The sequence below is a fragment of the Ctenopharyngodon idella genome, chromosome 15 (assembly GCF_019924925.1).
Source record: "Ctenopharyngodon idella isolate HZGC_01 chromosome 15, HZGC01, whole genome shotgun sequence".
Taxonomy (NCBI): Eukaryota; Metazoa; Chordata; class Actinopteri; order Cypriniformes; family Xenocyprididae; genus Ctenopharyngodon; species Ctenopharyngodon idella.
Genome location: NC_067234.1, coordinates 12,937,436 through 12,950,392, shown reverse-complemented (window position 1 = coordinate 12,950,392; position 12,957 = coordinate 12,937,436). Strand labels below are relative to the sequence as shown.

The following is a 12,957-nucleotide window of genomic DNA, read 5'->3' as shown; positions in this document are numbered from 1 at the left end:
GTCAAGATTTTGTCTAATCTCTTTATCATTTAAATGTTTTCTCCAAAATTCATTTGTATTGCAAATATGACATTTTATGTAAAGATGCAACAAACTATACAGTACCAAAATATCTCTTACAACAGTGCAGTGACTGCTTTGGTAGCAAACTAACAGTATATTTGTTTCCTAGTAATCTGAACACCAGAGAGAAAGTGACGATAATGTAGGAAATGACATGAGTTGTGATGTCGTCCACACGGAAAGCCTTGATTCTGTAATATGACAAACACTGTGACAATGCCAATTTCTCTCAAAATAGTAAACATACACTTGAAATAGCCTTCCTTGTGTTATTGGACTGTTGTTAAAGACATTGAGATCATCTTGTTGCAGGTGGAGGGTTTCCAGCAGGTGTTGGACTGGGAGCTGGTGCTAAACCACCTAAACCAGGTAACAAAATAAATCACACTCAAATATATTCATGTTCTACAACATGACGCCGCACTATAATACCACGCTGTATTTCAAAAGCTGCACATTTTCTCCACTGAGGAATTGTAGAGGATATAAGGAAGTGCATATAACAAGTACTGAATGTTCATTGTTTTCTTTCTCTAAATTGTGTGAGCTATGATTGCGCTGAGTATGTTTCCCATCTTATTCTATTAACAGGCTACGGTTCTTTGGGTACAGGATATGCTCAGCCAGGTAAGGCCCAGCATCAATAGTACAAAGAATGATTGAGGAGAATAGTTATATTTTCAACCAACGAGAACCCGTGTTTGAAGTGAGCCTGTACGCTGCCAATTATATGCTATTCCGTTAACAGTACCAGGAATGATTTTCCTGTACCAGCTGGTCTTATGGCATGTCGGTGCTCTCTTGACACCAGAATCCCCCCATCCTCCCCATTACACATATCAATAACACACTTCTGCATTCACTCTCTCTCACACACACCCCCCCCCACACCCACACCCACACCCACACCCAAACACACACACACACACTGCAGTGAGGCTAGGATCATGGATTTGTCTGCATTAATCCTGTGAGCCCTTGTGTGATTTAGTGTCAGTGTTCCTTCTAGCACCATCCTTTCAGAACATCTTCCCAAATTCGCTTCTCTGCTTATGCAAATACACAGCAGCGAGCAAACCCGGCAAAGGCCATCTGTCAGAATACTTGCTGAAGAGAAGAGTCACAACAAAACTTCTCACATGTTTCTCCTGAGAAAAAGACCGAAATACTCTCACACGTGTCTAACTTAGAGCTTCAGAAGGGATCTCAGCAATCTCAATCTTTGCTTACATTTTCCAAGACACTAAAATCTTTATACAAGATTACAAGTTATTAATCTATATTTATCCTACCTATTGATAAATACTGTCTTAGATCAACTGAGTTGCAGAACAAAATCTTTGAAACTTTCCTTCCTACAGGTGGTGCAGTTCCAGGATATGGAGGATATCCACAAGCATATCCAGGTACCATTCTACAGAAATAATGTCCATACGTAATTCAACTCCTAGTACATCTCTTACTTAGAAAGCCATCTCAATAGAACATTGCATATTTAATAAAGATCTCAACTGTTGTTAGCTCCAACTGTTGTCTCACCATTATCATTTTAGCTCTAAATCATTTTGGTAATAACAGAGCACATTCATGTCTGTTCTGAAACAGGAATGGGGCTACATTGCAGGCACAGAGGTACATGTAACACAGAAATAAAGAACTTACATTTACTCTAGAGAGAAATAGAGCAGGAATTCTATGATCCTTCACTTCGAGAGTCTAGAAAAATGCCACACATTTAGAATTGGTGTCTACTAATTACAAGGTTACAGTAAACTCAGATTTGAAGGGTCTAGATTTTTCCTCAAATGTAGGGCTTTCGTTCTTTTAGACTTACTAACGTGACAATAAGAAAACAAAACAACTATTATTAAGCAGTATGTATAATTTAACCTTGTTTCAAGCAAAGAAAACACGTGATAGAAAACGTTTTAGATGCAGTTCCTACCAAACGTTAGTTTATGTTAGTTCATGTTAGTAGTAAAAGTGTTCTAGGACTTCTGTAGAACAACTGACTTAATACATCTACTAATATCACCAAAACACAGCTGATTCAAACAGACTGAACAAAAACTGATGAAGAATAGTAAAGTTTGTTTTTAGAGAAGAACCTGCACGATCTGAGCAGAGAAACAGACACTTGCTGTGATATTTTGACATTTGATATTTTTAGTACTTATAAGTATTCTTGTCAGTACCTGATACGAGACCATAAATTAAACAAGGTAGCACTTCATTTTACAGTCCTGTTCCCCATGTATGTACAATAACTGAGTAATACCTTGGTACTAACCCTGAACCTACCCCTAAACCTAACCTTAACCCTTATATTTTCAGTACTATCTTGGGTAAGTACACTGTAAGTACATGTAAGTGCAAGTACTGTAAAATAAATTGGAACCTTAAACAATATCCTGACAGATAATAAGCTAAAAAGATCCTTTGTTTATTACAGAAGGACATGTAGACACTAACCCACTGCAATCCGCTTGCTATGAAAAGTGTGGGTTAAAGTGCAAATATCATGCAAAGTGTATTTGCATTCTGACCATAATGTCAGTCTCAGTGCTAGCTAATTCTCACGCTCAAGCTGATGTCATATAGCCTACGACACGCTGTTACATGTTAGTCATTATATAATCACAACGTAGAGATGCTCGGTGGGTTTATTATTATTTCTGTCCAGATGCTCTTGGTCACAGCTGGTCATAAATCTCCAGCTGGAACAAACAGTAATCCTGACACTCTCATTTGGCTGACTCACCGTTCTTGTGTGCATCTATTTCACACTGTTATTCTTCATTTTACTTACAAAATTAGAGACAATGACACTCAGTCCCTCATGTGGTTTGAACAGCTCATAATAATGTAATGATTTCTTGTGTTGTAGGAGGATATGGAGCAGGACTTTCACCACAACAAGGTACAAGCTCTTAAAAACCCTAAAAACATCACTGGAGGTTGCAATCGTATGAGAATGAGCTGTAGTTGCTGGACAGACGTGGTGTCCTTACCTTCCAATCCTGCTCCTGGAGGGTCACTGTCCTACAGAGTTTAGCTCCAACTTGCCTCAACACACCTGCCTGCATTGTCTGCTATTCATAGTAAGACCTTGATTAGCTGTTCAGGTGTGTTTAATTGGGGTTGGAGCTAAACTCTGCAGGACAGTGGCCCTCTAGGAGTAGGATTGGACACCCCTGATCTAAACTACTGTATATAAAAAAAAAAAAAATAAGAATCTTCAAGCTGCTAATTTCCATACATTGAAAGTAAAACAAGTCATTAAAGTGGTCCATACAATTCATGCACTATATTCCAAGCCTTATGAACTCATACAACTACTTTGTACAAAAATTCAGTACAAAAATTCATCATCACACTAGCTTTGATGGCAGTGTATCTCACAAGATCATGACAATATGGACTTTTGTTATTATAATTAAATTGGAGTTCATGTGAGAAAGGAGCTTTTGATAAATTGTGATGCTACCGCTAAATACCGTCTTGATGCTATGTTGGAACACAGCATACAGTGACTTGTATTTCATTTTGTACTTTTTCCACAGCCAAAGCAGCCAAATATGGAGGTGGACTGACGGGATTCCTGGGAGGAGGTTATCGAGGTACGCGAGGATGATCCGAGTCTGCAGTGAACTGATGAGACAGAATTAATCCCTCCAGCCACATAATCACTGATTTCTCATAATCACTGCTCTCATTTCTGATGTCCTCAACTAAACGTTCTGATCCTAAATCACACCAAACACTGGCCTACTTCTTCTCAAGTTTGGACTTACACGATTCAGTGAACATACGCAAGAGCCGCATTGGTCATAAAGAAGTCGAGATGCTTTAGAGGATCATTCCAAACTCACATTCACTTCTGACTCATTCATATACAAAACAGTGAGATTTCTGATGGATAAAAACATGTCCCATTCAAAATGTTGGTAACACATTACAATAAGGTTGTTACGGTTAGGCAGGGACGAAGAGAGGCTAGGATCTAATTGCAGCAGTTCAAATGAAAATAATCCAGGCAATCCAAACAAGAACATAAACACAACAGCTTCACAGCAACAACAGATGTGTAAAGACAACGACTGACAAAGGAAAACTGAAAGACAGGGGTATATGAAGAGTGCAGATGCAAAAGCCGCTAAACGCCACCTCCGTCAAAAATGATATAATGATATTGACCGAATGCTCTCTGCACATAGTATAAGTTCATCAAATACTTCAAATCCGCTAAATCTCAGCATCAGCCCATTCAGAAATACCGGTTCGTTGGCAGAAACTAATAAACGCCACTTCCCTTTGTCAGCAAAAGCCTCTAAGTCCGCAGAAGAACCAATCGGAAGACATAAATCAAATCATATGATTTCCAGATGAATGATGGTGTGTGTATGAGCCGCTTTCAATTGCCGAGCTGCAAGTTTTTATCATGTTTTGTCCATCGTTACAGTGGCAATGACAGGATTTGGCGAGTAGCAAGTAAACACAACAGTGTTCCTTTTACTGCTGTGAAACTGACAGAAACAGACATTTTCTTGCTGTCCAAAGAGGTTGACTTAGAGGTTTTGGCTAAAAAACAGCACACAAGACAGTCAAATTTGTTAAATACCAATGAATTGACTAAAGTGACATTTTAAGAAAATAAGGCATTTCAATAACTGACTAATAACCTTTTCATTGTCATTAAAGTGAAATTACTGAACCTAAACAGAGGAGCCTGATAAAAATGCTCATTTAAAAGAAAAGATGTCAGACGGACTTGCGTCTGAACTCTTCATATACACAGGATAACAAGAGACTAACAAGAAACAGGCGTGAGTAATCAATCACTATGGAAGCTAACAAGGCATCTATGGTAACAAAGGAAACCTGGAACTAAACACAGGACGTGAAGCAGCAGGACAACAGGAACAGAAAATATACTTCAAATTAAAAGTCATTAAACACAAAACACAGAGGAAATTGTGACAGACTAACATTAACAATGAGCAATACATTTGTTACAGTATTTATTAATCTTTATTCATGTTAGTTAATGCAAATATATCTGTTAATTGTTAGTTCATGTTAGCTAATGGAAGTCAACAAATGGAACCTTATTGTAAAGTGTTACCAAATCTTGTTTCAGCCACAAAGCATCTTGTCATTTCACGTTTCAAGGGTTAAAGGATTAGTTCACTTCAGAATTAAAATTTCCTGATAATTTACTCACCCCCATGACATCCAAGATGTTCATGTCTTTCTTTCTTCAGTCGAAAAGAAATAAAGGTTTTTGAGGAAAACATTCCAGGATTTTTCTCCATATAGTGGACTTCACTGGGGTTCAACGGGTTGAAGGTCCAAATGTCAGTTTCAGTGCAGCTTCAAAGGGCTCTACACGATCCCAGATGAGGAATAAGGGTCTTATCTAGAGAAACTATAAGTCATTTTGTAAAAAAAATAAAAAATAAACTTCTATATACTTTTTAACCACAAATGCTCATCTTGCACTGCTCTGTGATGTGTCACCCATTACGTAATCACGTTGGAAAGGTCACACGTGACGTAGGCAGAAGTACCGTGGTAGGGGGAAAAACTCAAAAACGGCCGACATTGTTGTTTTACCTTTTTTTGTAAAGGGTGTTTGACTTAGTCTTTGCACGTTCGCTTTGTAGACAGTGGATCGGTACTTCCGTCTACGTCACGCGTGACCTTTCCAACATGATTTGTGGTTAAAAAGTATATAAATATTTATTTTTTTAGAAAATGACCGATCGTTTCTCTAGATAAAACCCTTATTCCTCGTCTGGGAACCCTTTGAAGCTGCACTGAAATATTTGGACCTTCAACCCGTTGAACCCTATCAGTCCACTATATGGAGAAAAATCCTGGAATGTTTTCCTCAAAAACCTTAATTTCTTTTCCACTGAAGAAAGAAAGACATGAATCATCTTGGACGAAATGGGGGTGAGTAAATTATCAGGAAATTTTAATTCAGAAGTGAACTAATCCTTTAAAGGACGGTCACACTGCAAGTAAAGTCGAGTAGGTTGTATATTTTTTACGTTGAATTCATGTTTATAAAAAGACGCGGTAGACCGTGACGTCACATCTCGACCGTTGCAGCATCTGATGAAATTCTGCACGTTCAAAGTCTAGTGTGACCGCGGCTTTAGTTCACCCAAAAATAAAAGTTATATCATCACCCTCATGTTGTTCCAAACCCATCCGACTTTCGTCCATCTTCGGAACCCAGTAGAAGTAATAATTTGTAGTATTTCACATACGCTGAGGTTTCGACTCATGTGTGGTGTTGTTCTGCAGGTGGAGCGGGCTGCCAAGGAAAATACTGCGGGAGGAGAAGAAAGTAAACGATCTCTTGAGATGTGAAGTGACCTCAAGAAACATGGTGCTACTGCATGCTCTAGAATGTACTTTTGATACTCAAACAAACGATCCCATCATGCACAAGTGTTATGTTTTTATATTGATAGTAAATATTTGTAACAAATCCAAATCCAGATCCATGAAACACCTAGTGTTTTGTGGCATTAATTCAATCCTGATTGTTTATGGCACATTCCATCATGTTACTGTTTCCTGTTGTAGGGTTGCATATATAACCGGGTTCATAAGCTGCCAATGCTGTTGTGTAGCTATAAACGTTTTAAGCACCGACCTTTTAGTTTTGGAGTTCTGAGACCACCCGAAGCTCTTTCGTTCATTTGCAGTCATGATCTTGCTCTCTAGACTCTTAAAATAATGGCATTTCTTGCCAACGTACAGTACTTAGTATCTTGCCTGCCATTTGGAGTAAGTGAAAGCATTGAGCTCCAGGAGTCCTGTCATACTGCTGATTAAACTCTGGGTTGAAATACTTCACATCTGGCTGTGCTTCAGCTTAGCGGTTTGCTTGTTATTTTTGACCCTTCACCAGCTTTCTGTGCAGATGAGCCTTCCAACTACAGTCCTTTATGGGTGAATCCCTTCCAAAAAAGAAATTATACTTCGCAAAAATTTTAGGAGCATATGACAATTAAGCACATTTTCCACCAAGATCCTTATTACAGTAATGCGTTCAGAGCTTTTACTTTTGAGGGGTTGTTTTGTAATTATTTGTAATCATTAATTATGCTCAATGGTAATATTATATTCTCATTACTGTAATACAAACATTTTTATTTAATGCGACATGTTCTTGACATGTTTTGTGCGATTCACCCCCTCTGGATGATTTAGGCTTTCATGAAGCATTAGTGAGTGTCTTTTGATTTGAGACACCATGTGTTTTTATAAGTAGGCCATAATGTGCGTGCAAATGCATATTATAGGCTTTAAATACATATTATGCTAAGAGAGCTTTGTGGATGGCTGAACGAACGTCAACTAACAGCGTGCGGCTCAATCGCAACATTCATTCCTGCACACTGTGTGAAGTATGAAGAGCTTTGCTCTGATTATGCTAAGAACAAGCAGAAGTGAACGACGGCTTGTGTCTAATATCAATCACCTATTTTGGTATCTGTCCGGTGAAGGGAACAAACTGAAAGTAAACGTGTAAAATAGTAATCATAATTCTGACTTGTACATTATGTATGTTTAAACCTGGAAGATTAACAGATGTGCTTATGTTTTTCCCTGGACCCGGGGACTACAGGTGCTTCCATCATTTGACCAAGAATGTGTTTCTTTAATCATTGTGTATTCACATAGAATTAGTTTAAATACATATAAAATATATATATAAATCATATGCTTACAGTAGATTGGATCATTATCAACAGGTTACTTTGTCTTATGTTGTTTGTTTTGCACCAGTTGAACTTGACATGTTGACCAGTTATCAAGTTTGTACACATCATATGACAATAACTTTTTTTTTTTTTTGCTTTAAATAGCTTATGCATTGTAGTCACTGTGGAACTTGCAAAACTGTGTGTGATATTTTAAGATGTGAGTGTCTTTGTGTGTGTGTGTGTAGGTTATGTATGTAAATCCCCCCAAAGTGTGTGCGTCTGTGTCCCAAAAGCCTCACTAGCCAATGTATTATCAAACATATAATGTGTCAATTTTTGCTATATTTGGTTGATACTGTTTTTCAATCCATCTGGAGAGACACTTTATCATGTATTAATATACCTGGTGCTGTATTTGACCTGCCTGTGAGCCCTACCAGGTCTTCTCTATTGTGCCGTAGGATTTCCATCTTATTTAAATAAAGGGGCGGGGCTATTGCACTTTTTCCACAACCTATATTCTGACTAGTTTCCGGAAATCCCGGCATTTTACCTGCTCTAGTGAAAAATGAAATAAAATATTTTAAATAAATAAAAAAACAAGCGTCTCTTTGTATGCATGATTGTGTCAAACGATAAATACTAGGGGTGTAACTGTACTCAAACATGACGGTTCGGTACATGCCTCGGTTTTGAAATTTAATCATTTACACGTTTACTGTCATAACTTTTATTTAAACATATATTAAATAATTAAGACAATGCTAACAGGTAAAGTAAATATAATGAATATATAAACTAATATAGTGCACATATTTAGTGAAACACTCCTCTAGAGTTCATTTCTCTAGTGAACTAACATGCTGTGGACACTAAATTACTTGCCTGAGGTAAATGTAATGCTATGTGAGATATTATTCTCAAGCTGTTTCATTGATGTCTTTCCGTGGTTGAAACACCTGTGACCAACTGTATTCGTCGTCCGACTGTATGCACCGAACCGTGATGTCCGTACTGTGAAGGTTCGGGGACGAATACATGTACCTTTTACACCCCTAATAAATACATGTTTTTGTTGTTGTTGTCAAAGTATACCAAAACAATGAGCCACAAGAAGCCGTGGCTTACAGTGATTTTAGGACAACTAAGGGATGTTGCGTCATGCCTAAAACCACCTCAGCTGTTCTCAAACCACGGCTTCATGGGATTATTAATTTTATAATAAATAGTTACAACATATACTTCCATAAAATTTACTAACAGCAACAGTAATACCAAGCTAATGAGGTCACAGGTGTGTGTTTATAGAGTATTTTACAACGGTGTCGAATGCGACACAGACAATCATAATAAAGGGCCGGAACTATCCATTTTATAAAACAATATAGCCTACAAACTTATACATCTAAAAGCCAGACAAAAAACATGAAATGACATTTTATAAAATAAAAATTGGTTACGCTTTATTTTAAAGGTGGGGTAAGCCGTATTTCAAAAACACTGTTGGACATTGTTGATATTTGAAACCAACCCAAACAAACACACCCCCCTCTTCAGTGCTCCGCCTCCAAAACGCACCCTCCAATCCTAACCACTAGTAGCGGGAAGTTGGGATCATTTTACTGACTCGGATCTTTGAATCTCGTTCAGCAAAATGAACGAACCTATTTTCAAGTCATTTCGTTCATTTCAGCAGAATATAATTAAAATGTTACATGTTAAATTCCACAACACATACTACTTACGCAAATGTTGTCACATTTGGAATAAAAAATAAACAATGGGCTAATGCAGCCATGAAGGCCAAATTATGAGTAAAAAATGATTAATTAATTGCTTAGCAGTGTCTTCAGGCTATGCAGTCTGTTAGTTCACCTCACCTCCCCATCCGAGTCGTTCTTTCTTTTGTCACCTCACATTTATCACGAACCTCTCATGTCTTCGGGTTCGAGTTGTTAGTTCCGTCAGTGTTTGAACTGGGCCGTGACAGTTCGTTCATGAACAACACATCACTACGAACCACCCTGCTCCAAGTCGGTCTCGAACCCCGATTGCTGCTGGCAGGCGAGGCGAGTGCACTGACAATGACACTAAACACCGCGTTCTCTAGCAGTCGTCAGTGCTCAGTAGTTTAACTGCAGAACTCTCACTATCTGGCTGTTACACACGCAATGCGAGAGTGGATGTCTGTTTATCACAGCTGACGCGCAGCAAAATAAAGCTTCACGAAAAATAAAGCACGGATGATGAACAAATGACAAGGAAGCACAAAAAATGAACGTACAGTACACAAGAGTAAATACAAAGTGTTCATTGTTAGTCGCCAACAGCACAGCAGCTCCAGACAATCAATGACACTCAAACCCAGTGTTACTCACATGTGAAGTGGAATCAAAGCAGCCTCCGCATCTGTTTTCAGGCCTTCCCACTTAGCTCTCTCCAGCGCTGGAAAGCTTACTAATATTAACGTGGTCCTAAAGCACTTGCCCAGTCATAAACCTTCATTCCAGTGATATTGAGCTCTTTTGTATTGTGTCTTATCTCTCTTTCTGCAGTCTTTCTTCAAATCTCCCTCTTGCTCATTCTGTGCTCGACCGTCACACGCCCCTAATGCTGACTGGTTACACGTTTGTTGTTGTTTTGGTCCAACTAACTTCCAAACAGTGTTTTTGAAATATCGCTTATTCCACCTTTAAGGTTGTTTCAGTGTAATTATACAAAAGTACTGGGTAATAATTAACAACATGTAAGGATACTTACTATAAATTTGGGTTAGGGCCAGTTGCTTGTAATTATCCATAATTCACTGTTATGCATGTAAGATGTGTAACAGAGACACTGCAAACGAAATATATCCTATACATGTATTAAAAACAAAATAGCCATTGTCATTATTGTCCTTGAAATAATTTTAAGTTATTTTATCAAAGTGTAACTCCTTTTATTTTAGTCAGCGTCACAATTAAGTATCCAGATAAACATCAGTTGGCTATGACCTCATGCGAGAGCGATTGTGAAAGCGCATGCGCAGACAACTCCCATTATTTTCCAGGGAAAGTGTTCAGTTGGCCCGTTTTCCCGGAATCGTACTACGGCGAAGGATGTGTTCGTGGTGAAGTTCATCGGGAAGCGCCCAGACTCGTCGTCACATGTAAAGCAGAGCCTCGCTATCCCACAATGCGCCAGCGGACTCATAGCACTCATTTCCCATAGTAGGTTCGTTACACTGGCGGCAGTCAGGCAGCAGCTGGCCGCATTTCTTCAGTGAGTCTGATCGCAGAGGGGAGTTTCTGTTGCGGTCCGAGGCTTGAATGAGGTTGATGCTGCTCTGTTGCACCTGGAAGGACGAACGCATGGGAGAGGAGGAAGGTTAGTTTGTCTGTCTGTCATGATAATATAGAGGCTGGAGGAGGTGCGCATCTTCTTCCCCAGAGCTCCTGCGGATGCTGATGCTGCCTGCGCACAACAACCAGCTTCTTGATTACCACTACGTTATATATGACACTAAATATCTACTTTAAAGTGTGCTGCTATAGAATGAACTTTTAAAAAAAGCACACTTGTGTTCTGGTGAGTGTTTTCCCGCACCGTCCTGCTGCAGTAGTACACACACACACACACACACACACACACACACAAACACTAGTGCGGTAAATATTAAATCATTTAGGGCTTGAGAGTCTTTTCAAATATAAACAATCCGTTTTTGTTCATTTCTTTCTCACTTACAGTAGTTGTTTAACTTAAAAAGCCAAGAGGGTTTGTTGGTATTGATACACAAACATAATATTATCATGGATATGTACCATGTTTTTTAGCATATATATAATATATATATATATATATATATATATATATATATATATATATATATATAGTGTCATCAAAAACTTGGATGTCAGGGGATTTTACAATTTAAAATTGAGATTTCCAGGTAAAAGCAACATTTGTCTGTTCGTCGAGTGTCATAACGAAGACACCTGTAGTGTACATTAATAACTATTTAATGTATTAGTGGAAAATTTTGGTACCTGAAATGATTTCAGTAAAATCCCATTGAAAATCCACCTGGCAGTTTCTGTAAAATTATTATTATTATTATTATTATTATTATTATTATGATTTTGTAAAATGACTGGAGAGGTCATGGAAAAGTCATGGAAATTCATCAACCAATGTACCATGGTGATACAGTGATACTATAATACTTTAAAATGTACTTTATAATCAAAACCCATTTACATGCGATTCCAGAGGACATCTAAAACTATAACGGTAAAATATGGTATCTCCAAAATGTCATGGAAGTACATTAGCACAGTATGTTTAGTTACGTTTTGCATATTATGTGTGATGTTATTCTAGTGAATGATTCACCCACATCTGGTCCTCATGTGAGGGTGTGTACTTATGTGAATGTGTGTATGGTATTACAGAGAACTTGACTGTGTGTGTGTGTGTGTGTGGCAGACACACTGATGTGTGATGATGGAGTGAATGAGGTTTGATCTGTCAGACGCCACACGTCCGTCACTGATGGTCTCGCTTGCCGTCACAGTCAGTACACGCCTCTAGTTTAGAAAAACACTCATGCAGAGACAGAGCAGTTTACTGACAGACGCGCAACTCGACTGATAAAAGTTTCACCGAGCGCCAGCTCTTCCTTCAGCTGAAAACTGTCCAGAAAAAGTGGCGGATGCTCAGAAATGCATGAGCCTGTGTTAAGCCCAGGACACACTGCACGATTTTTGGCTGTCCCAGATGAAAGATTGCCACCGTGAAACAGTCGTGGCGATTTCTGTGAACGGACGTTTTCCCGGTCTTGTGACCAAAGATAGCCTACGATCATTTTCTGACAGTGTCAGAAATTCAGCATGATCATCACACAGTGTGTTTGCTGCTACGACCGCTAAAATTTAACACTGCTTACCTCAAGCTCTTCTCACGTAAAGAGTGGGGAACATTTGTTTTTATGATCATTTATTTACATATAGTGCAGAAAGCTACAGTATGTTAGCAAAGCCTTGAATGTTTATTTGACTGCGTTCTTGGACGCTCTGCTGCAGTAAGCCGTTCAATATCAGAGACGCTGGGTTTTTCAGGAAATCCTCACTCATCTGTCATTATCATGTTCATTGTGAATGAACTACCGTGAAGGTTCATATGT

General features: G+C 38.6%; 2 protein-coding genes across 2 annotated transcripts in view; both read left to right on the top strand.

The window, feature by feature from the left end:
- The window catches only part of elna (elastin a), a 37,306-nt gene extending 28,913 nt beyond the window's left edge, over positions 1–8,393 (top strand). Inside the window, exons 30-35 of the mRNA XM_051862462.1 lie at positions 376–432; positions 655–690; positions 1,425–1,469; positions 2,951–2,983; positions 3,627–3,683; positions 6,379–8,393. Coding sequence (XP_051718422.1) covers positions 376–432; positions 655–690; positions 1,425–1,469; positions 2,951–2,983; positions 3,627–3,683; positions 6,379–6,425 — 275 coding nt within the window. The 3' untranslated portion in view covers positions 6,426–8,393. The remainder of the gene's footprint in view (positions 1–375; positions 433–654; positions 691–1,424; positions 1,470–2,950; positions 2,984–3,626; positions 3,684–6,378) is intronic.
- A 2,461-nt stretch (positions 8,394–10,854) lies between these two features.
- The window catches only part of limk1a (LIM domain kinase 1a), a 66,423-nt gene continuing 64,320 nt past the window's right edge, over positions 10,855–12,957 (top strand). The window contains exon 1 of the mRNA XM_051864057.1: positions 10,855–11,159. Coding sequence (XP_051720017.1) covers positions 11,102–11,159 — 58 coding nt within the window. The 5' untranslated portion in view covers positions 10,855–11,101. The remainder of the gene's footprint in view (positions 11,160–12,957) is intronic.